This window comes from Pteropus vampyrus, unplaced genomic scaffold (genome assembly GCF_000151845.1).
Source record: "Pteropus vampyrus isolate Shadow unplaced genomic scaffold, Pvam_2.0 Scaffold7, whole genome shotgun sequence".
NCBI classification, from domain to species: Eukaryota; Metazoa; Chordata; class Mammalia; order Chiroptera; family Pteropodidae; genus Pteropus; species Pteropus vampyrus.
This window is the reverse complement of record NW_011888788.1, coordinates 6,560,516-6,584,929: the sequence shown is the minus strand read 5'-3', so window position 1 is coordinate 6,584,929 and position 24,414 is coordinate 6,560,516. Positions and strand designations below refer to the sequence as shown.

Sequence of the window (24,414 nt, the reverse complement as noted above, 5' to 3'; positions counted from 1 at the left end):
CCTATCAGTTGAAAGGCCTTAAGAGCAGAACTAAGGTTTTCCTGAGGAAGAAAACGTTCCACGTGTGAACTGGAAGGACAGCTCTTGTCCAAGAGTCTCCAGCCTGCCCTTCCTGATGGCCTGCCCTACCAGCCCCCACAATCATATAAGTCAACTCCTTGCAACAAATCTCTTTATCTACCTATTTACCAATCCATCACCTATCTATACTACTAGTTCTATTTCTCTGGTAGAACCCTGACATACCTATTTTCAAAGTATGAGTCAGGCCCAAGGCCAAAACTTGTGAGGTTTTATGTTGGGTCTATTAAATCCACACCTTCTCCCTTGTCCCCACATATTTGCCTTCAGTTTAAGACATATATGATATCTAGTCATTCTTTATCATATACATTTTTTTTCTGGCATCTGGCAATTTTGCGCAAAGTATCAAGTGTTATATGAACACCACTTTAACTGCTTCTCAACTGCAGAAGATCCTGTGGGCAAATCTTCCTTGCTGGGAAATGTTTATTTTGTAGTAAATAGAAGATAAAGGAATTCACTTTTAAAATTTTGGCAGGGGAACTCAGAATAATCTTACCAAGGTGATGAGTAAGCTGGGTGTCAATACAGTGAGTCCATTCAGTCACTGGCTAAGGGCTGCATCCAGGAGATGCTCATTCTCACGTACTTTGGTCCTACTGTATAAGTTTAAGTGTCAGAGGCAGCCTTCCAGCATCTGGAAGTCAGGCCTGAGAATGCTACAGTCCTAAAGTAGAGGAGAAATAGGTAGAGTGCTGATAGTGTGCTAGAGGTGTCAAATTTTATATAACTCAACACACACACATCACTATGATGGTGTGTGAGAAACAAAACTCCTTTCTTAATGGGTTAAAAACTTTTTCTCTTCCCTAATAAATGGTTTTCATCAATTCCCAGTGGAATTAGATCTTTAGCAAACATAATGCTATACATCTGGTAAATTTTTGATAATAATATTATGTTTATAAATAAAATGCCATTTATTCCACTACAATCTTAAAGAAGATTGGGAGATTTATTCAGAATGACATGTAATTCATTGCAAAATAAAACACACCTTCTTGAGACAGCATAAAATATTTATAGCTGTTGAAGCAAAAACAAATATTTGGTTACAAATCCCTAATTTGTGGATTGCTTTGGCTTTGATGAAAATATCTACTTTCTCCCAAGTTTGGTCCCTGGGCCTCGAAATGTCTACTCCAAGAAGCAATTGCTGTGATTTATGTCTGGAAGCCAGCTTCCAATGCTTGCGCTTTCTCTGTGATGTTCTTTTGAAAGGGCATCATGAAGTCATCAAAGTCTACCTCGTAAGTGAGCCTCTCCCTCCGCAGCTCTCTCTTCCTGATCAGCTCTGCCGTTGTGGCTTCAGGACTCCAGGTCTTAAATAAACAAGCACATCCAAAGCAGGTATGAGTGTGACAGCCAATAAATATGCTAGTGTGCAGATAATGTTTAATATGATTAATTTAAAACTATCAAATTTACTTCTAAATCTATTTTAACTTGTTTTTTTCTTCTTACATGACATCATTGCTTACTTGGGTATCACTATTTCTGATGATGGCTATTTGGACAACTGAAATGCCTTCAGTTACCTCTTTGATGACCTTTGGGTTAGCTGGTGTTCATTTTTAGGATGTCAAAACAAGGAAGCAATGGAATTAGAAGATGATTTGGATTTACTACCTTTATGTCTTATGAGGAAATCAAAATTATTTTCATAGTAGAAGGCATAGGGAATTGGTGGTCTCTTTTTCAGCATGGTTTGATGGGCACTGGCAAGACTACTATTATTCTCCAAAAGATGTCTCCACCTCTTAATTACAGATGCTTTTAGGAAGCTACTAAATAAATCTAGTCTTAATTAGTATGAAATTCCCACGTGAGTTGGTAGTAGTGAGTACAAAGGAGGAGGACTGAGTTTGAGAAGTACCAAGAAAAAAGTATCTGTAGAATGTGGTGACTAAATGACTATAGGGAATGGAATTGACCAAAGAAAACGTCAGTCTTTTAAGGAGAATGAAAATGTCAATACAAAAATAGTAATAGGAGGAACCAGATATTGGGATCTAAACAAGTTGGACTTATTGAGTCAGAGTAGCAGGACTTGGCAAAGACACTTTCAAATAATTAACTATAAAGATAACCTTTGGATATTGTTTGGGTGCTCTGCATAAAAAGTATTTGAAAAATAACATTATGAGTTTATATCACCTTATGAAGGTCTTTTCAAAGTACTTACCCTTTGTGGAATAAATGTGATATCTACTTTCTTGGTATGACCACTGGTAATTAATGAATTGAGATAAACCACATTATCCTTATGCACTTTCTTTTCTTCCAATACTGTTGGTACACTATAAATTGATGAAAGTGGTTCCTGGAAACAAGACCAAAAAAATAAAAAACTATTAATTGCATAAACTTATATACACTTTTTAATATTATTTATTGTTCTACATCTTACTTTGAAGCTAGAAAAATAAAAACTAAAAATGCTACTATATAAATTATAATTCGAAATGAAAGGTAATTAGTTTGCCTTGTTTAACTCTAATTAGCAGTACCAGTGGCACATCTCATAGTCTTTGACCTGTGGCAATTCATTAATCAGAAAGATGTATTCCTACTAAAATGATAATGATGCATGTAGTAGGAGCTTTAGCTGATCGATTCTCCTTCACCTCTGCCCATCCTTCCATCCTTACTCTTGTCCTCCATGTTACTCTCTACTGTCTGCCTATGATTCCTTTATCTTATTCACTTCCTACCACCTACATTTCTCCAACTCTTTTGATAACATTAAAGCTCTTCTTAAATTTTATCCCGTATCCTCGTCTACTAAGAATCTCCAGGGGTCTTTCTGCTTCCCTAAAAGAAGCTTCCAGCCTAGAAATGCACATAGAGCTTCCTTGCTAATGACAAAGACTTAATGTCTCAGAAATTCCCATGGGCAACAACTTCAGCCTTCTCCTTGTAGTTCAGAGGCAACTGTACCACTCAGATTACCAGAGACAGTCAGTTACTGCCTTAAACCTTCTAGAGTCATTATCCAAGTTACAAGTGGCCCCATATCCCAGAGTTCAGTGGTAGTCATTAAAATTCCTTGTGGGAAGTGGTAGGGTGATTAATGAAATATTATAAGACCGAAAGGAAGAAAAATCATGCTTCACTTCATTTCTCATAAGGATCACCCTCCTTCCCTTTTGGGCCATCTCATTAAATCTATATAATTCAGGACCAAATATACATATAATATATATATTTACATTATATAAATATATATGTCTAATACCAGTTATTTTTTCAATATTCTAACTGTATTTGACTGAACCAACTTGGTTTATGTGTGAATTGTTTACAATGACTACTTTTTAGACTTTTCAGTAATAGAGTTTTCTTGTTAGATATTTCTTTAAGAGTATTGCATAATAATGCTGAAAATATGGATTACCTATTATTTGGCCCATGTTGTATAACAACATGTAAGTAGTGCCACTGCCCTGCCACCACCCCCATTCCAGTTACTACCGGGTAGTCATTTGCTTTTCTTACCTCCTCGTTCTTAATTTCTGGGCCTTCAGTCTTCACTTTAAGAGATAGCTTGCTTTTCAGTTTTTGGTTTTCTGCTGGTTTGGGCAAGTTATCTAGCTTTTCTTTAATCAAACCAATTATTCTATAGTCAGCATATGCCTTTGCAATATCCATTGCAGTGTGCCCTGTTTAAAACATAAATTTGGAGTTATAGTAAAAGATTAATAATCAACCATGTAGAAAAATCTCAGCACATGAGCCCTAACCATGTGGTAGTAAGGGTGATTACTAAAGCAAACGGTATATGTAAGGTCACAAAGCTAGGTTAGGTATTCTTGAAGGTAGACTCGATTCTAAAAATCTCATAACTTACACTGCCATTTACTGGCAAAACAATATTTTCTTGTTAATTTTTTGAGTATATATCTTTAAAAGTTGATAGGAAGTATTGGTAAATTACATTTTGAATATCTGATTGCTTATTCTCTTCTCATATTGTGCACATTTCCTTTCATATGACAATTTTACATTGTTCTCCCCTTTCCATGATGTCATGAGGTATATTCTGAAAGGCCTGGGGAAGCTGATGGTCACAAGTGTTCTATGTAGGTCGCCAAGTACTATGAAATTTGTAATGTCCTCAGGCAGGCCTAGCACAATATTACCTGTGACTCAGAGGAAGCCTGAAGCAGCCAGAGGTGTAATGTTCTCAGATCAAAAGGAATCAATGGGTTCTACTATAAGAAAGTGATACCTCCAAACTTTTTTATTCTTCACTTGTGATATTTATGATATAAGGTAAGCCCTCCATTTACTTCCTAGAGAGAGCCTCAATTCAGAAATGATTTTGTCCAGCTTTCGAAGGAATTCAAGTCTACAGAGACCATAAACTATAACAACTATTAGGAGTTGACAGTTGAAACACTGTGATAACTCAAGGTATCTACAAAACGGTGCAAGTCCACAAACTAATGGTTACTGGGCCACAATGAAATAACCACAAGACTTAAGAGCATGTGTTTAGAAATTTTTATAGCAATTTGACAGAAGAAATTTCTGTCATTTGAATCTAATCATAAAAAGGTTTGGACTTATATATTGTGTTTTTTATTTCCACTTTATTTTTCTAGTAAATCATTTTTATTGTGTTTTGCAAAAGTATCAGTCCATGAAAGATCACAAACATAAAGAACTGACCCTTTAATACCAATGATTTGCAAAACACTGAGTATAAGACAAACTTCTATAACATTTAACTCAGGCTTGTGTTTGCAGTAGTAATTCAGGGGGAAATGTGGTACTCCAAGAATTGAATCAGAAAGGGTTTGAAATCAAACATAAATTCTCTTTTTCTAACCTTAACCATCAGCAATATGAACACATACCTTTTTTATTTTCCAGCTGGAATTTAGCACCAATATCCAGTAGGTATTTTACAGTATCCAGCCTACAGCTCTCAATGGCTCTACTTAAAGGAGTTGAGTTGCTGATTGAAAGTGCATCAATCACAGCTCCGGATTTAACAAGAAGCTCAACAATATCTTGTTGGCCTGCATGGCATGCAAAATGAAGTGGAGTCCAAAGAAAATTATCTGTTGCATTAACGTTAGCCCTACAAAATAAGATAGATGCACAGCTGAAAACATAGGTTGTTCCAAGCATTAGAGGCTAAAAATGCTAAGTAAGAGTTCAGAGTTTTATCAAGTTGTTCAACTATAAACCAAGAAAAGCTTTTAGTAAAGCTCTGCCATAATTTTTTTGACAAGTGTTCTGCATTATTTGACAGTCTTAACTTTGTGTGTGTCTACATTTTGTTTAGTTTTAAAAGGCATGTAAGATCCTAGGGGTTATAATTTTTGCAAAGGTTAAAATCAAAGAAAATAATAAAACTGAATTCAATGAAGATAAAAGTCAACAGGAAATATAAAAGTTGTATTATTCCATTTTGTGTCTACTTTCTCTGCATGTCATGAATTTTTAAATGCACCTTCATTATTAAAATTCTAAGCATGAAAATGTATTATTTAAAATTTTAGTCCTTTTTTAAAGATTTATTTTCCAAAAGTACAAATTCTCCTTTGTTGCTTTATACTCCCTCTTGATAATATACAAATTTGAATGCTTCTTTGGCATTAAACATTTATAGTAATAATAACAATAATACCTTTTATCAAATATGCAATTACTGTACTAATAAGTGCTTTACATATTTTAACTAATCTTCAACAAATTCTGTGAGCTGAGTCCCATTAGAGCAACATTATAAAAATGAGAAAAGAGGCACAAAAAGGTTAAGAAACTTATCCCAGGTTATTCAGCTATGGTATAAGAAGGAATTATAATTGCTTTAGATCGAAAAGTTAAATGAAAATGTCATGCTTTGATATTTTAAAGATATTTACAAATTAACCGAGGAAAAGACTGCTCTCTCTGGAGGAGGGAATCAAACGTGTCCTTAGTCATTAGCCAACATCCCACTTGTTGGAATTTGTTGGGATCCCCCCCAAAAAAAGAGGCAGATTAAAAAACGCTCCTACGTAAAATGAGTATGTTCTAGAGACCTGCTGTACAATATTGTGGTTATAGTCAATAACAATGTACTGGACACTTAAAATTTGTTAAGAGGCTAGATCTCATATAATCTGTTCTTACCACAATAAAAGTTTTTAATTTAAAATAAAATGGAAAGTGACTCCACATCAACTAGGTAAAGATCTAAGATGAAATTAAATTCTCTTAGGAAGCCAGAGAGACCCAATCAGAAGGCTTCTTCTACCCCCATAGTGAAAACTTCTTGATCTTCACTTTATGCATAGTTGTTACTAGCAAGCTATCTTGTGTACACACAATCCTATTTCCCCATTAGCCTGGTTCCCCACATAAGATCTACCTGTAATCTAGACTTCAGGAGTGAAGCACTTTCTTGTGCTACTGAATTTCTGGAGTTGGCTGTATCTTAGCTTTCCTTTCACTTCCTTGAAATGTGAAGACTCATGAAAATTTAAACCTCACCCAACCAAAAACATACCCCTTTTCAAGAAGAAACTTGACTGCATCTATGTTTCCACTTGCACAAGCAGTCATTAGTGGTGTTTTGTAATAATTATCCTTCATATCCACAGGTATTCCTGATTCAAATGCCTTCTTCAGAGAAGCCAAGTCTCCCGCCTTGGTGATAAAATTAATATTTGAAAATACCTTTCCTTGATCATCAATGTACCAGGCAGAATCATCCTGAATGGGATGTCCTGGTGGATGATCCCGATTAAACCGGTTGCAATCAGTTATATTCTTGTAGGTTTCGATCATATAATACGGCGGCCCACCATCACTCCGGCGTGGAAATGCATTGTCAGGGATGATGCAGATCGGAAGGGGTAAAACAAACTTGCCTTTCTTTGCCTTTTTGGCCATCCCTTTTTTCCGTTTCTTAGGCCCGTAGGATCCCAAGACGTACGATTTATTTAAGTATCTGGTTCCCTTAAAGAAATCGTTAATGTTGACCCCTCCTCCCCGGACTTTTTCATGAAGGTGAGCTATAGAAGACAGCTGTTCCGAGTTCACTAACTCTTGCCTCTCCTCCAGCGCCATCACAAAGTCATCCTTGCTGACTGTCCCATCGCCCCGGTCCACAAACGAAAAGGCTCCCCGAAGGAAAGCCTCATGTTCGATTGACCAATCGTGAAGTCGAAGGGCCCACAGTGGATTAGGATTTTTGGCTCCTGGCCGGGCCAGTTTATTAGCGATTCTCTCCGCCTTCCGTATTTCTTTGCTTGCAACTTTGAAGCCTCCTTCCTTAGCCAGAACCCTGGGCGTTTTATGTTCTAAATTCTTCCACTTCAGGTCACATCCTAAAACGTGAAGCATCATATTATGAACGGTGCTCTATAAATGACATTCATCCAATTTCCAGTGACGTCAAAAGTTTGTCCACAGATTATTCGTATATAGAGATGAGTACATTTAACTATTATAATTACAAAATTAAACTGGGATTTTTTTCCTGCACTTCACTTTGGTGAATTCTGAGAGAGGTATATTTCCTATTTATATTATCTGATCCCAAATGAGTAGGACATTAATCCCTATAGATATTTAAAACAAATATCATGTTGGGATACTTGCTAAGGAGACCATGCCAAGCAGGGAAAGAGTAAGGGTGACACTTGAATTTGGAAATTAGCTGGATTCAGACAGTTTACATAGGCCCTTAGGAACTCAGAATGCTGAACAATTCCTGCTTCTTTTTGAATGATTCTGACTATAAATCTGTGTGCAATTTTAAACTATATTTATCTGTATTCTCCATGAAATTGATGTCATTTTATTGATCTGCTGTTTTGTGCAAGGTCATGTGAACATCCTAACAGAGGAAAAAGTAATTTGTTCATCAAATCTAAAAGGATTCCAGTATTACATTTGTCCAAGTTATGTATTAAAATTCATTTTCCTTTTTGGTTGCTTAAAATTATGAGACCAACGTTACATGTGAGTATTCTCCAAATAAATATATTTTTCTGAATGCATCAGGGAGTCTACTTAGTGCTACTAGGAAGGCTATGTTATCTATAATAATTGTCTTGAGACATCAGAAGTCCATTTTGTATATAAATGTTAGACTATGAAGAAGCCCTTTCTAGTGTTTTGAATCTAGAAGACCCTTCTATTGCTTTGCCAACATCACATTATCAAAAAAAAAAATTGGCACCCAATCAGTATCTCTAGCAACCAAAACATATTTCTTGTCAAAAAGAAAATCACCAATGCTTTTCATGGTTAATACTTCCTTTAGTATTGTCAAAAATTAAAATTTTATACAAAACTGATTAGTTTATTAGTGATATAATGAGAACATTGGGACAATAAAGATTCTAAAATTTCTATATTGGACAGTTTTAAGAACAGTACTTAGTAGGGAAAGGTTTTGTAGTATAATTCTATAGCATAATAATTCCATAGTAATTCCGAGTATGCTGTTTTTACTGGGCTTTTTCGCTTATTCAGAGTATTGGGGTGGGGGGGATGATCTACCATCTCCTAAGCCACTCCTATAGTCACCCCAGCACTGTGGATCAAAAGATTATTAAAGCTGCTTTAGCTTGCCCTCTTCTGCTCCCAGTTTCCTCCTAGTTAAAAATCTTTATGTGGATAAAAGGCTCTAACATCTCAGCTTAAAGATCTGAAGGATTTTTCCTCTCCCTTTGGAAGGAACTTTTTGGGAGACTTTTTTGTCTCCTTTATGATAGGATATAAAGATCCATTCATTCTCTTTGTGATTTAGGTTCCCCTGTGGTCAAGACATTCAACTTTTGGGGCTGGTGCTGTAAGACACCAACAGCCAAAGGCCCATAAAAAGGAGAACTCTCCATGGGTGGGCGCTTCAGAACTAATCCCAACTCCTCCTTTGCCTGGGACATGGCTCTCACACTGTTTACAGGGATGTGTAAATTGTTCCAACAACAGGACCAGGGGCAAAAGAGGAGCATATTAAGGAAGATAGTTTAATGTGGAAAAATAATTCAGCCTTCACATTTTACAGAAAAGACTAAACCTACAGAGTTTACTCAGAAATGAGTATTTCATTGCTAATGTTTTCTTGCTGCTCTAATTGACTTAGAGCTAAGATTTTAAAGATGAAAATGTAACTGGTAACTCTGTTCCTACGAAATTGGGTCACCCACATAGGATCTGGTGATGTGGTTGTACTTCCAAACACACTACAGGCTAAGAACATTTTCAGATATTTCTTTTAAAAGCACAGTCTAGTCTTATGGTTCTGCCAGGAAGATAAATCTTTTCTGTATGATTGGATAAGGCCTTTATCATGGCCTAAACTCTGACTGTTTGCTTCTCAGTTTGCTTTCTATGACTTTATCCCAGGAGAACATAAACAATAGAGTATATGTTTGGTGATGTTTGTTCCAATAAAAAAGCAGTCTACATGTTGAAGAAGCTTGTCTCAATCTGGGAAGATCTTTAGTTTTTAGAAATACACAACGTTAAAAATGAAATTTCAGAATAAACTGCCGATAGTGACAAATTTGAAGACTGATGAAACAGTTTATGAGGACAAAAATTGCATTTGATATGTTTTCCTTTATTTGTTAAAAGTGTTTATCATTTTAGAGAATGAGGAAAGAGTGCGAGTTGTGTATAAGTTCATAAAAAGTAAAAGTTGATTAGTTATTACACTATTAGTTATGGAGCACATTAGTCTTATTCATAATATTATTGGTTATAGTATAGGATCTCTAAGTCCCAGTGACTTATAAAATTCTGTGCCGGTATAGAGGACAGGAAAACAAAAGTACTCTCTCTGCTAAGCTATTTAGGGTTATTGGACTTTAAGTTTTTGCTTATGTCTTATAAACTGGGGTGTATGTGGGGAGGGGGAACCACTACCATAAAGTTCGGCAGAATTCAGTCCCATCTCTAACAAAGAGTTAAGAACTTTTCATATACATTCAATTAGCATGTATAGAACTTTTCATGTGCATTCAATTAGCATGTAATTAACACCAAATTGATCTATTTCTTTAAACTTAATTAGCTAACATCATTTTAAGGAAAACACATAGCATAGTTTATGTTCCTAAATTAATAAAGTTACTTAAAAGCTACAGGATAACCTAAAATAATAACTATTACTTACATTTCAAATTTTCCATTAAAAATTTTTATTTTATTTCATATTTCTCCCAAAATATTTCCCTTATAATTTCAAATTATCCAGAAAAGTTATCTTCGCACTTGATATAGCAGATTATTTTTCAAAATGAAATAATTAAGAATTAAGACTAAAAGGCATGTGTTTGTCTTGTTTAGACTGATGTTCACATTTTTTTAAAAAGTTTAATAACTAAACATTTTATAATAATTTGTTGACTCATGAACATTCCTCTTTAGATTTTTAACAATAACCTAAAAATATTGGGAAAATGGGTTTTTATCACTTTTAAGACCAGATTCATGATTTAACAGAAAGAAGAGTAAGAAAAATTTTCAATTTTCTTTCTACATATATGAATGAGGTTGAGCTATTGAAAAATGTAAGCAACCGACAAGTGACAGGCCCTGATTCTCTGCTTATCTATGACATGGGTCAATCATAAATACTTTAAGCATAAAATTGCTAGGCAATTTTACCTCGCTGAGCTAAATATTTACAGCAATCTGCAAAACCGCCCATAGCAGCATAATGAAGTGGTGTGTTCCCATTCATTGCAATCAGCCCCATGTCTCCATTGTAGGCAAAAAGAAGCTTCAGAATCTGCAAAATAAATAGTGGATATTGTAGGGAAATAGAAATGTACATTTAATGAATGAAGACTGTACCTAGACCTGTGCTATCCAATACATTACATGCCAGCCACAGGTGGCTTTTTAAAATTAAATTGAAATAAATTAAAAAGAAAACAAATCTTAACAAAATAGTCCCTTAGTTTCACTAGCCATATTTAAAGTACTCAAAAGCCATATGTGGCTACTGTATTGTGCAGCACAGATATAGAACATTTTCATCATTGCCAAAAGTTTTATCAAACAACGTTGATCTAGAGCATAGAAACCTCTAAACTCAGCTGGGGCACTATCATTTTGGTAAATCTAGGCAATTTTAGAAGCATCAGACTATGGCAAACATCATCAAAGGAGGAAATTCTTTACCAAATATAACTTCTATTGTGATGTATATTTTTATTGCAGGGAAGACGGTAAGTGACAAAAATAAGGATATCTACGGTACAACTTGGAGAAAACTGAGTAAAGAAATTTTAGATGTAATTGATTTTTTCAAAAAATAAGACAACATTGGTTCTTATTTTGTTTCTGCAATATCACTACCTATGAGACAACTTTTGCTGACATGTTCAGATAATCAGAATACTTAGAGTTAAAATTAAGTGAGTCATTAGGTGTACACAAATATCAGGGAGAGAAGAGTATGTTGGCATTGTTCTCACAATTAGCTCATACCATCTTTTGAATATTCTACTATATAATAGCGGCAAAACTTTTAAATTGTCACAGTTAAGAATACAGAAAAAACACCATAAGTATTATTAAATGAGTAAATTAGCATGCAGATAAAATTGAATAAAGAGCTAGAATGTTTTTAAAAATAATATTTGGTATAAAACATAATTTCGGAATTACCTAAGAAAATTAAGATGGTAACTCAGAAAAACTTCTATTTTAATGGAGCCTACATGATATTTAAAATTTTCAAAGAAAAGGAGAGAAAATTTTTAGCAACAAATTTTAAAGCAAAGAGCAGATTATTACATCAAAAAAGCCTCCTCTGGCCGCAAAATGTGCAGCATGATGTCTCTCATTATCAAATGTATTCACTTCACCTCCTCTTTCCAATATCCCTCGAACGAGTTCTACCGCTCCTTCTCTTGATGCTTCCATTAAAGCCGTGCGACCTGTGGACTAGACGGGAAACAGATCAAATGCTGTTTATACCTGGGATGTGAAATGACAGATTTGCTATAAATATGATCTAAATTCATCTGGCCCTAGATTCACACTGACATGTTTAGTTCTCTACATTTTTATTTGTTTCATGTAACAAATAGGAACAATGAAGCCAGTACACTGTATCAATGTCCAAAATGTAGAACTCTTAAAATTATACTCAAAGGTCACATCAGATGTCCCCATGAGAAAATCATGCTAAAAACTGCATTCCTTGCAAAGAAGGGAGAAAGGGGGGTAAAATATATGCTAAAATTAGGTTATGGATATTTTCTAATGAGGAGAAAATCTATTTTTATAGTCTCAAAATGACAATTAAAAGATAAGAAAATGCAATAACATTAGACAAATAAGGAGGGGGAGAAAAATGAATAAGGGAAACAGCAGAAGTATATTATTTCTTTCCAAAAAGATAGATTTTTATTAAGCATCAGTGATATCTTGCCTATTTTCTATAATGATCTTTTAACATTAGGCAAAATAAATACCAATTTTCCAAACATCATTAGTAAATAAACTGTAGAATCCTAGCAATATAATGAAAGTATATTGTCTTAAAGCATCTTGAATAGAAATGAACTGTCTAAAACCTAACAGGATTGTTTGACCGTATTTAAATGCAAAAAATTACACTAGTATGGGAAAAGGGGCACCAACAGAAATTTATATACAGTATAGATTAACTTTAGACTCCATAATTGAAAAAAAATGAATATTTATAATCACAGGAATAGTCATACTAAGTCGATAGCATTTGGATTGGCTCCTTTTTCCAAAAATGTCAGGCACACTTCTTTAACATCATGTGCTTCTTCGCAAGCTTTTAAGAATATTGGCTTTCCTTCATAGGTAGAATTGTTGACATCTGCACCGTGTTCCAAGGCAATCAATGCACAGCGATAATGCCGCTTAGTAGGTAAAATACAGTAAAACAAAATACCTGTAGAAAAACAGAATCCCCAAAGAGTACTTATTAATAGTCTCTATACATTTGAATCAGATAAAGAAAAAATAATTTTAAAATCCATAATTAGCTGGTTGAAAGTGGTAGAGCAAAGGCATATCTGCCTTTGTTTTCTCTCTGAACCCAACTGAAACACCAAGACAGAGAGACAGAAACAACTCAACTTCTGATAGAGTTAAGAAACAGTTACAACAGAGTGTAATAGGACCTGGTTTAGGGAATAATCTGAGCGCTGATACGTAAGCCCTCATGAGTATTTGGCATCTTGTAGTCTATAGCCCAAGTGTCTCTTCTTGGGATGTACAAGGCTGTGTGTTCTAATACTGGAGAGTCCCTGGGCCCCCTCTGAAACTGCAGAGAGTCAAAGGAGATGGTATCGAATGATGAAATGTATAGACTGGCCATGTTTATAAGAAGCAGGCTTGTCAGTACAGTAGCAGTGAGAAGAAAAAGTAGGTAGCAGGCACTCTCTCATTTGACAAATTATTTTGTTCTCCTAAAGAAAGGAAAATACTAAATCCCCACAGCCAGGACCCATGACACACAGGCTCGCAACATAATGCACATCAAAAATGTACTACAAACCAGGGTATTGTTATAATCCAGGGGCAGAATGTTGGTAAGAAATTCAGGGAAACAATAGTCTAACACCAAATTATGTAATGACCTCACTCTAAAAAGAGACTTCATTCAAAGAGAAACAATAATCATCAAGAAACCATCATGTGACCTATGTAAAAAGATACTGAAAGAAATCTTTTCACTTTAAGAAAATGTTCTATTATATCTCAATGGGAGGAAAAGAACCTGATAATGAAAGCTACGCAAAAAGTATATACTCGGAAAACTATACCCCATAAAAATTATTGACTGACCCATTTTCACAATAGTAAAGAAATTAAGTATATCCTTTTCTAAAACAACAGTGCAAAGATAGACCTAGACCAAAAAGAAGGACTGCTTGGATAATTAAAGATAAATAGAAGGAAAAGATGAAATTGAGCCAGCTGAACTCAGGAAAGAAATAGTAGAGAAAAATAAAAACAAGAAAGAAATGAAAGTCAAATTAGAAGCAGAATATAGGAGAGCAGGCACTGTCAAAACCATGGTCAGGGCCATGGAAGAAAAACTTAAGTGACAAACCTGTGGGGCATCTAGATAAATATAAACTGAATAAATTCTAGCATTAAAATAAACATAATTTATATGAAAATTAAAATCTAAACGTGTTTTATATAAACAGATACATCTTAAATAGGGTTACTCAGAACAGTTAAAAATAGAAAGATGGTCAAGGACATGGCCGAAAATAGAAAATCAAAGACAGAGCAAGTTATAGCAGGCAAGAGTGGACCAAAACAACAATAATAACAACAAAACGACACAGAAAATACCAGATGAGCTTGAATTCATTACAAAAGACCCTAAGATACTTGTGAAATGGACATTTTATAACAATGGCCTGTGTAACTCATAGTTAAAGTCTGCCTTGGCCACAAAGTACATGAATCAACATTCCAAAATTGAAGCAAAAGAGGGGAAAAACATATCTAGTAGAATTAGTATACTGCATTTAGGATTGGGTATACCTTGCTTTAAATAGGAGAACCAATGAAATGGGTGCTATAAGAAACTATTCTAGCTTAACCCTTAAAGAGAATAATTCCAGACACTAATTCGCTAGCACGACATATAGAAAAGAGTTTATTAGCTTAGAGCTTTACCTTCTTCATATTCTGCAAAATAGTTCAAAGAGAAAGTACAGTGTAGGCCAGAGTATGTTCAACATCCTTCTAAAGATCCAGTATTTTAACCATTTAAATGTTTGTTTATCCTTTAGAAACAATGTGCAGTGAGTCAAACATCAATCCCTGGAAAATAGGATGTTAATGGCAGAGAAACTGCTGTGGAATAAGCAAAACAGTTTGTGTAAGGTGAGCTAGATTGACTGATGTGGGGAAGACAAGCACTCGTTGCAATGAGCATACTATGGGCTATGTAGAATCAAGGCTGTGTGGGGCAGTGCTAACCAGGTTACATGTGAAACAAGATTCTGTATGTTTCAAGTTTTGATTCACAGTTTTAATTATTTGAGAGGCTTCTGTTTCCCACCCCCGCCTCCCCACCCACCAGAGTATCATTTTAAAACACATCTGACCCCTGAATGCACCTGAAGTTTATTTTGTTACATGGTGCCATTAAGTAATTAAATAATTTTTCCTTTTCTCTCTCTTCTCCTCTGTTTTAAGCAAGTTACTTATCAAATACCAAGTTTGGAGAGAGTTACAAAAGCAGATTTTATTTTTGTCAGAAAACATTAACATTATACAACTGAATTCACTTCTCTACTGTGGAGCTGATGTTAATGGCTTTGTACTTGAAGCAACTCTTTGGGACAACTGATGAAATCTACCAATTTATATTAAACCTGGTGGTAATTTTCTTCGTGGTTTTCATGATGCTGTGTCAACTGCAGCTGGAACTTCGAGTTATTTGGGCAAGAAGCTCCCAGAGCAGGATCTTGGGATGAGATTAGGGAGGAGAACAAGGTGGGGAAGTGGGACTGTCTCGCCCGAATAATTATGAAAATGCAATGTCTCAAGTTTCAAGTCATATTTCCAAATTATTTTAAATGACCCTAGAAAGTCAGAGCTTATGCCAGAATCTACCTTAGTCCTTCAAATTCCCAAATGTAACTCCTTTCTACATCAGACCATTATTGAGAAGGAATGAAATCCTTCTAGAGTCCTGAGTCCAGTTGTACTCTAGGTTCTAAAATGTAAAAAAGAGTAAGAAATGCTCTCCCTCATCTTTTGCTCTAAACAAGATTTTATATTCCATAATGGATGATTATGATTACAATAATATCATGTATCATGTTGAAAATTCTCTACGTTTAGAAAAACCATCAGATTAATTCTAATTTTCTTTTTAAATGGAAAAACTCTCAGAACCGATTTCCCTAAGATATATCCATTCTGTTTTCAAAATATGGAGAGTCAGTATTCTTAGGTACAAGAATAATTCACTTCTGAAGTTGGAAAGCAAAAAAGTCCACTTTATTGCTTTCCAGCTACAAAATAAATTGCATCTGCTGGAAATAATGAGAGTCTTACCTTTTCCTTCATTATCAACTATAGTCATGTCCGCCTTTGCCTTGGCTAATATTTCCATGGACAATTCATGGCCAAGTTCTGCAGCTCTCATTGTGGGAGTACAGCCCATCTTGTCTTTCACGTCAGGGTGAGCACCAATGCCAAGGAGAAAGTTGACCATATCAATGTCATTGGAAACTGAGGCTAAGTGCAGAGCACTGTATCCATTCACAGGATCTGTAAAATTGATTAGTTCAGGGTATCCAAGCCTGATCAGTTTCTCTATCTGCTTCTTGTCTTTGTTCCGAACACACTGAAGAACTTTGTAGATCTGCAAGTTCTCGAGTCTCTTATCTGCTAAAGCCATACTTGAACAGCTTCTTGAAAATCCTCTTTTGGACCAAAAGAAAAACTATAGCAGAAAAGAAAAAAAACACAAAACAAAAACATATAACTCAAAGTTAATTTTGTCAGCTTTATTTTTATTAAATAATATTTTAAAGCTTCCCTAAGAGAGGCTGTTTCTCATTAAATGTTATTACCATAAACTTATTGCAACTGATTTCATGAAAGTAGAAATTACATATAAGTACAAAAATATTCAGCTAGCATTAAGTTAAAATATTTCAATCAAAGTTAAGATCTTTCATCATAATAAATAATAAATACTACCTTTTTCTTTCTTTTCTTTTCTTTTCTTTTTTTTCTTTTGTTCCCTGACTTTTCGGTATTATATCCAAGATACCAATGTTACACCCAATGTCAGGAGGCTTTTTCTCTGTGTTTTCTTCTGTGAGTGTTAGTTATGGGCCTTGCATTTGGATCTTTAATCCGTTTTGAGTTAATTTTTGTCCATGATATAAGGGTCCACCTTTATTCTTTTACATGTAGGTGTCCAATTTCCCCAACACCTTTTTTTCCTCCAACTTTATTGAAATATAATAGACAATTAGTTGCTAATATTTACATTGTACAATTCGATGAGCTTTATTTTCGGTTATAGTTGGCATATCATATTAGTTTCAGTTGTACAACATAGTGATTAAAGATCTATATGTCACAAAGTGATCACCCTACTAAATCTAGTACCCCACTTCCCCCTTACATATTTATTGCATTGTTAACTTATCCTTATGCTACACCTTATATCTCCATGTCTATTTTGTAACTATCTATTTGTACTTAATACCTTTGCCCTTTTTCACCATTCCCCCAACCCCGCTCCCATCTAATAGCCCTCAAAATATTCTCTGTATCTATGAGTTTGTTTCCGTTTTTGTTGTTATGATATTTGTCATTCTCTATCTGATTTAACTTCATTCAGTGCAATATCCTCTGGGTACATCAAGGTAATATTTTTTCCATCCCCTTCCTTTTAGTCTGTGTGTGTCTTTTAATTTGAAGTGAGTCTCGCAGGTAGCATATGTAGGGGGCGTCTTTCCTTTCCATTCAGCCACTCTATCTTTTGATTGGAGCACTTCTTTTCCATCTGAGGTACTTGTTGATAGGAAAGAATTACCATTTTTTTATTCATGTTTTTGATACATGTTTTTTTCTCCCTAAAGAAGTCCCTCCAACATCTCCTGTAATACTGGCTTGATGATGATAAATTCCTTTAGCTTATTTTTATCTGGGAAGCTCTTTATCTGTCCTTCAACTCTAAATGATAGCTTTGCTAGATAAAGTATTCTTGGTTGTAGATCCTGGGTTTTTATCACACTGAATATTTTGTGCCAAGCCCTTCTGTCCTGCATAGTTTCTTTTGAGAAATCAGCTGCCAGTTTTATGGGAGCTCCCTTATAGGTAACTGTTTTTCTCTTGTTGCTTTTAAGATTCTCTCTTTGTCTTTAACCTTTGGCATTTTAGTTATAATGTGTCTTGGTGTGGATCTTTTTGGGTTCATCTTGTTTGGGACTCTCTGAGCTTCCTGGGGTTGTATGTCTATTTCCTTCACCAGGTTAGGCATGTTTTCTATCATTTTTTCTTCAAATAGTTATTCAACTTCTTGTTCCCCTTCAGCTACCTCTATGACATAGATGTTTTTACATTTAATTTTGTCCCATAGCCTCCTTAAATTATTATTTTAGTCTTGGCTTTTTTTTTCTTGCCATTCTGATTGAGTGTCCTTGGCTTCTCCATCCTCTATATCGGTGGTCTAATCCTCTTCTTCCTCCATTGGAAGGAAGATTCCCTCTAATATACCCATCTCAGATAATGTGTTCTTCATTTCTGACTGGTTCCCTTTCATAATTTCCCTTTCCATCTTTATGTTTTTTATCCCTTTGTTGAAATTCTCACTGAGTTCATCTGCATTTTCCCTAAGTTCATTTAGCATCTTTATAACCGGCATTTTGAACTCTAAATCTGTTAGATTGCTTGACTCCATTATTCCTGGATCTCTATTCTGTTCTCTCATATGTTTTTCGCTTCTTTGTCTTCCCATTTTAGCTACTTTTCTGTGTCTGTTTCTATGTACCAAGCAAAGCTCCTAAGTCTCCCGGTCTTATTAGTGTGGCTTATTAGGTGTCCAGTGTCACAGTTCCAAGAGGAGTTCAGCTTCAGGCCAAGTTTAGCCCCAGCTTGTGCCCCTCCAGGGCCACTTGTTAAGATGCAGCAAGCAACCCACAGATGCTGTGCTTATAGTTGCCTCAGAGGCCACGCCAGAAACCGAGGCCAGCTGCCAACAGTGTCTTGTAGTTGGCTCAGCAAGGATCACCGGACTCGCTGAGGAGACAACTGGATGTGACTTGGGTGGGGCTGTGAATTGGGGGAGGCAGAGTTTCAGGGAATCCTCTGTGCTGAGTTACTTATAGTGGTGCTTTGTCCATACACTGGGAGGGGGGTGGGTTCAACAGAGGGACAATGTATACCGCCAGCACTTCTGCCTGGGAGAAAGCTTCGCCTCTGGCTCTCACTCCAACAACTCGGTGTTCCCCTGTAAATCCCTGGTGCTCCCCCAGCAGCTGAGTTGGCATTGGTGCTCAGAACAAGCAAGTCTATCACCGCAAAAGTCCGCTCGCGGACACGGCCCCTTTAAGAGGTGTCTGCAGCTGCCAGCAGCTCTCATAGCTTCTGTCCCATTCAGCCACTTGGAACCAAGCAGCCTCACACCTTCACCCCCTCCTACCTTTTACCATTGCAAGTTGATTTCTTACTTCTTTCCCTAACTGTAGTGCTTCTGTTCATCAAGACCCCAGGCAACTCTGCTTGCTGTTTGCTCCATGTTTCTGTCATAACTTTGATTTGGTCTCAAGAGAGATGAACAAAGTCTCTATCATCTACACCATCCACCCTCCTCCCAAATACTACTCTTGTTATGCAGTTTTCTTGTTACATCATTTAATTTTCCCTCCTTGACACAGCCTCCCCATTTACCTATGAAGGTTAGGCTAACTAAGTTGCTAAGGTAAGGATTTGAGCTCCCCACTCTATGTCTCTGTACTAACATGTCTCCCACAATGTGTAGTTAAAACATGTTATAAAGAACATGTAACATTTTGAGGTGCTCATTATAAACAGGAATCTACTAGGCTCTGTGAGATAGATACCAAAGAAAGATAGGTAATTCCTATGTCATCTTATGTGAGAATGAGGTAGGTAAATGGTTGAGAGACAACTATCAGTCTTCATAAATAATCCCACTATAACATTGTGATGATCATTTTAATATGTAATTTTATCTTCTTTTATTATTTATGAAAAGACCAATCTTTTGAATTGAGTAGTAGTCCAGGTTAGGTATACCCAGATTGCTTTTCTTGATTTTTTCTGGAGGAAAAAAAAAAAAAACATTACCATACAGGCAAGTCATCTCAGATAATACAGTGGCACTACCCTAGGCAAAATCATTGTCACAGCCTCTAATTTGTCTTACTGCTTCCACCACCCTATTCGGTCCCCAGAAAAGTCTTTTTAAAATGTAGATCAGATTAGATCAGACAAGCTTCTACCCCAAACCTTTGAATGTGGCCTCCCCTTCCATCTTCTGTGATGGGAATGGGTCTGAGACCTAGACTTAGCCTGTGTGAATGAACACTCTCCCCAAGTACAATGACTGTCTCATGCATATACTCAGAAAAGACATCAGCCAACCAGCATTTCATGGGACTCTTCTGCTAGAACTGTATGGAAAAACTACTCTTTCTGCTGAAGTAATTAAGCAGTAGTGTGTGGGGTGAGGCTGCATTGGCTGTTGTAGAGAGCATGTGTTAAAGAGACTGAGACAGATGGCAACAGTTGCACTCCAGACTCAGTTGTGCTAGAAGTCACCTACCACTTAAATGTTCAGGATTGCATGGGTAAAATACCTTTCCCCCGAACTTATTTTGTCAGAAGCTAGTTAGCTGGGTTTCTGTCATTTGCAATGAAAAGATTCCATCTTACTACAAAATCTGAAACTGCACCATCTTTTCCCCACCATAAACCTTCTCCCTCACCTACACATTCCCTATGGCCATAAGTTGCACTGTTGACCACTTGCTCCTTCATTAAGTGTGTCTCTCTAGGCAACCATAACATCTCCATTGCCTGTTTCCCTCCTACCTCACCATCCCCTCCTTCTTAGTCTCCTTTGCTGGTTTCGCCTCTTCTATTAGAAACTGATTGTTGGAGTGCCCAAGGTTAGGCCCTTAGGACCCTTCTCTATTCTCACACACTCCTCTGTGATCTTATCCCATATTTCATGACCTTCATCCCAATTTGCAGTTCCGATTGTTCACTCTGTAATTGATGCAGCCATCTCTGACTCCTCCCAGAGCTCCAAAGTTATATACCTACCTGTCAATTCTTTATCCTCATTTTGACATCTAATAGACATCTAAAATGTGACATGTCCAGAGCAGAATTCTTGACATCGCCACGACCTTCTCTAGTTCTATTTCCAATAATTGCTATCCATCCACCTACTCAGATAAAAACCTAGGAGTTACTCTTCATTCTTTTCCTCTCAGACCCCCTACTCTTTAAATCCATCAGGAGATCCTATTAACTCTACCTTCAGACCATAGCCATATAGCAACTTCCATTGGTACTGTCCTAGGCCAAATCATTGCCACAGCCCTGTATTTTGTCTCACTGCCTCCACAACAGTTCTCTATAGCCCATTCTCTATTCAGTCCCAGAAAAAAATTTTTTAAATGTAGATCAGATAAGATCAGACAAGCTTTCACCCCCGACATTTAGTATAACTATTTTTAAACATAAATATAGTCGAACACCCATATCCACCACTGAGATCCTACCATTAATGCTTGACTTGCTATATCACATATCTATCCATCCTTCCATCTATTCATTTATCCATCGTAATTTTGATCCATTTCAAAGGAAATTGCAGACATGTTTAACTGGAGTTCAATATTCGTTTACAGCTCTTTTTTTCTTTCTGGTTTGACTATATAATGAAATATATAGATAGTAAGTGTACCATTCCATGAGTTTTGACAAATGTATACATCACATAACCCAAGCTCCTATCAAGATGTAAAATATTACATTCATGCCAGAACATTGTCTCTAGACCATCTTTTAAAAGTACTTCAATACCTTTCCATTATAATCAGAATAAATCCAAATCCCTCATAATGACCTCTCCAGGACACTTATCCTGCCCCTCAGACCTCACTTCAATGTCCCTTGATTTAGTGATCTCCAGCCACACTAGCCTTCTTCCTGTTTATGGAACAAAGCTCATTCCAGTCTCTGGAACTACTTGTTCCCTCAGCCCGGAGTGAGCGCTCTTTGCTCAGATTTTCCGTTGGTCAACACTTCTCACCATTCAAATTAATGCCATCATATTTCTTCATTCCTTGGTTTTATTTTCTTCATAATGAAATAAAATATTTCTCTGTATAACCTTTATATAGATATATAGATATAGGTATATTCAATTTTTGTATTTTGTATCTCCCTCACCAGAATTGTCTTCATGAAACAGAAGCTTTATATTATGAGCATTATTTCTCCATCACCTAGAACCTGACTCACATGCAGCATTGAATAAATGACTGCTCATAAATTATGATCAAGAGTTAAATGACTGAAGAGTTACTGAAGAGTTACTGAAGAATCGAAGAAAATTTCTAGGTTTCTGGCTTGAGAAACCGGCTACCAGTGTCTGGGATGGGGAGCTCAAGATGGGGCCCAGATTGGTCAGAGATTGTAGCTGGTTAAGCTTCAGGCATGCTGAGTTAGAATCCACAAGGCAATAGAATACATAATTCAGGAGAGAGCGCTGAGCCTGGTCTCTAGGGAATATGAGGTTTCCGGCAGTTGCAAGGCAGCCGGAGACCAGGTGAGAGCAAGGAGGAGAGAGTTTCCAGTGAGCGTGCTGTTTTGTCCTTCCTTTCTCCCCACTCTTCTGCCTGCTGTTTATTCTTTGTGCTTTCTCCTTTGCAGCCGGGACATCAGCCATCGCATGGCTTGCGGCTTCAGTGTCTCTTTTCTATAGCTCCTTCTCTCTCTTCCCTTCTAATGTTTATAATGTGTGGTGGACTAGGAAACTAGATGACACAGCTTGTTGTATAAATAGGCTCGCCAATAAGTCCCGAACTGCCTCAGAAGTCATTCACTTGGCCTTTGATGCATGCTTGTTGACATTTATTTTAGGTGCTGTTTACGGCTGGTTTTATAATTGTCAGCCAAATTCAGGTTGGATGCGGTGTCATCATACTGTGTGTGTACATACATCCTACACAGAATAGAATAAGATGCTCTCAAACAGGTTATTGACTGTACTGAATCGATGCCATCTTATTTGTGTAGACAAAGATTTTGGAATCAGCGGCTTTATTGTTGACTCTGAGAGCACCCATCACAAAGAATTAGCAGTTTGCAGCATTATCCAATCAAGCTACAATGGTAAATTAATTCAGCAGCCCATGGGCCAGTTCTATAGTTTGCATCACTCCCAGCTAAAGCCCCAAAAGGTGGGGAAAGAGTGGTGCTCTGTGTCCTTCACAGTGAAATGCCAAGACTGACCAAGAACCTTGCCCCAGTGGAGGAAATAACAGAAGTCCTGCCGTCTAGTGCAGAGTTCTTCCTAAACTGTGTAGCATCGCTGATCCTCAGGAGGGTCACCACATATACACACAACTTAGCATACATACTTGACCTTAGCATTGTCCTCGGGGAACTTTGGCATACTCCCATCTAACCATCTATATGGACAATCTCAAAAGACAGTGGACTAGAACAGTTATTTCTTGACTTGAGGTCCATGTTTGGGTCTGAATACTCTGAAATTATAGGAAAATCTGTGGGGAATGAGGGGTGTCCAAGTGCATTTTGCCCCTGTGGAGAGAGATCTATGGAGCTCCTCAGCTTCTCGAAGGAGTCTGTGAGAAAGAGGAATGGAAGGAGATATGCTTGGAAGAGTGGAAAGAATACAGTGTTGGAGGTGGGGAAATCTGTTGCTTGTGATCCTTTCTCCTCTGCATCATTTATACAAACCGGTGGGAGGAAATTGGACAGTTATATACTTAGTGTGTGCCTCAGTCTCTTCATTTGCGAAATGGGGATAACAATAGTACCCACTTCATGGGGCTGTGTGAAATGGAAATGAGTTAATTCTTGTGAAGTGCTTAGCAAAGTCCCTCAATAGAGACTCGCTATGAATAATCAAACTTCGGTGTATTCTAACACACCTACAAGCCAAACATTTGGAGGAGGGGGTTATTTACGCTTCCTTTCAGTTTTAAGTCTCAGAGGAATCCAGAGGGGAGGGTGAGTAAGGTGTAAATTTCAAGGGAAAGGCCAGGTGGCAGAGACCAAGGTGCCAAGCTCACCTCTCAGTCCTGGGGGTGATCAGGAGCCGCAGATGGCTGGGCACCGACGAGCCTCGGCCTGCAGGGGCGCCCAGCGGCCCCAGCTCTCGTTCTCTGCCGCCTGGCGCAGGCCCCAGTCGCGACCTCGGGCTCCCGGAGCCTGGCTTGGGCGCCCAGCTGTGAATGGTGTCCCTGTGGGCAGAGCAGGCGAGCCAGCCTTCGCGGCTGCAGGGGAGAGGGTGTGAGTGTCCATAGACCCTGGGTCCGCCCTGCGCGAGCGCGCGGCCAGGTGAGCGCAGAGGGCGGGGTGGGAGCCACCCAGACAGGGCACATTATGAGCTTCGGCCGCGCAAGGCCGGGTTGTCGGGGCAACCGCCTAGGTGCGCAGCGGGACCCGGCAGGGCTCTCCTCCGCCCGCCGCCTGCTGCCCACAAGTGGTGGCCCGCCGCTAGTCCAGCCAGGCGGCCGGGTTCTCGCCAGGATGGTCGAAATGGGTTCAACACTCCATCCGCGGTAGATGCAGGGGTGATGCGCCCAGTGCTAGTCTCTAGCA

At 37.4% G+C, this 24,414-nt stretch overlaps 1 protein-coding gene across 2 annotated transcripts; it reads right to left on the bottom strand.

Moving 5' to 3' along the window:
- Positions 1 to 1,088: 1,088 nt before the first annotated feature.
- Positions 1,089 to 24,152, bottom strand: ANKEF1 (ankyrin repeat and EF-hand domain containing 1). Of its 2 annotated transcripts, XM_011370185.1 has the most exons (11): positions 23,883 to 24,127; positions 23,577 to 23,640; positions 16,120 to 16,510; positions 12,780 to 12,979; positions 11,845 to 11,994; positions 10,708 to 10,831; positions 6,590 to 7,412; positions 4,947 to 5,173; positions 3,583 to 3,746; positions 2,270 to 2,407; positions 1,089 to 1,406 (listed from the first exon to the last, which is right to left on the bottom strand). In XM_011370185.1, exons 3-11 carry the CDS (start codon positions 16,463 to 16,465, stop codon positions 1,248 to 1,250), a joined length of 2,331 nt encoding a protein of 776 aa, XP_011368487.1. In that variant the 5' UTR covers positions 16,466 to 16,510; positions 23,577 to 23,640; positions 23,883 to 24,127; the 3' UTR covers positions 1,089 to 1,247. The 2 variants fall into 2 exon arrangements, with proteins under 2 accessions (XP_011368487.1, XP_011368479.1); XM_011370177.1 differs by lacking the exon at positions 23,577 to 23,640 and having other exon boundaries at positions 23,883 to 24,152.
- Positions 24,153 to 24,414: the final 262 nt, after the last annotated feature.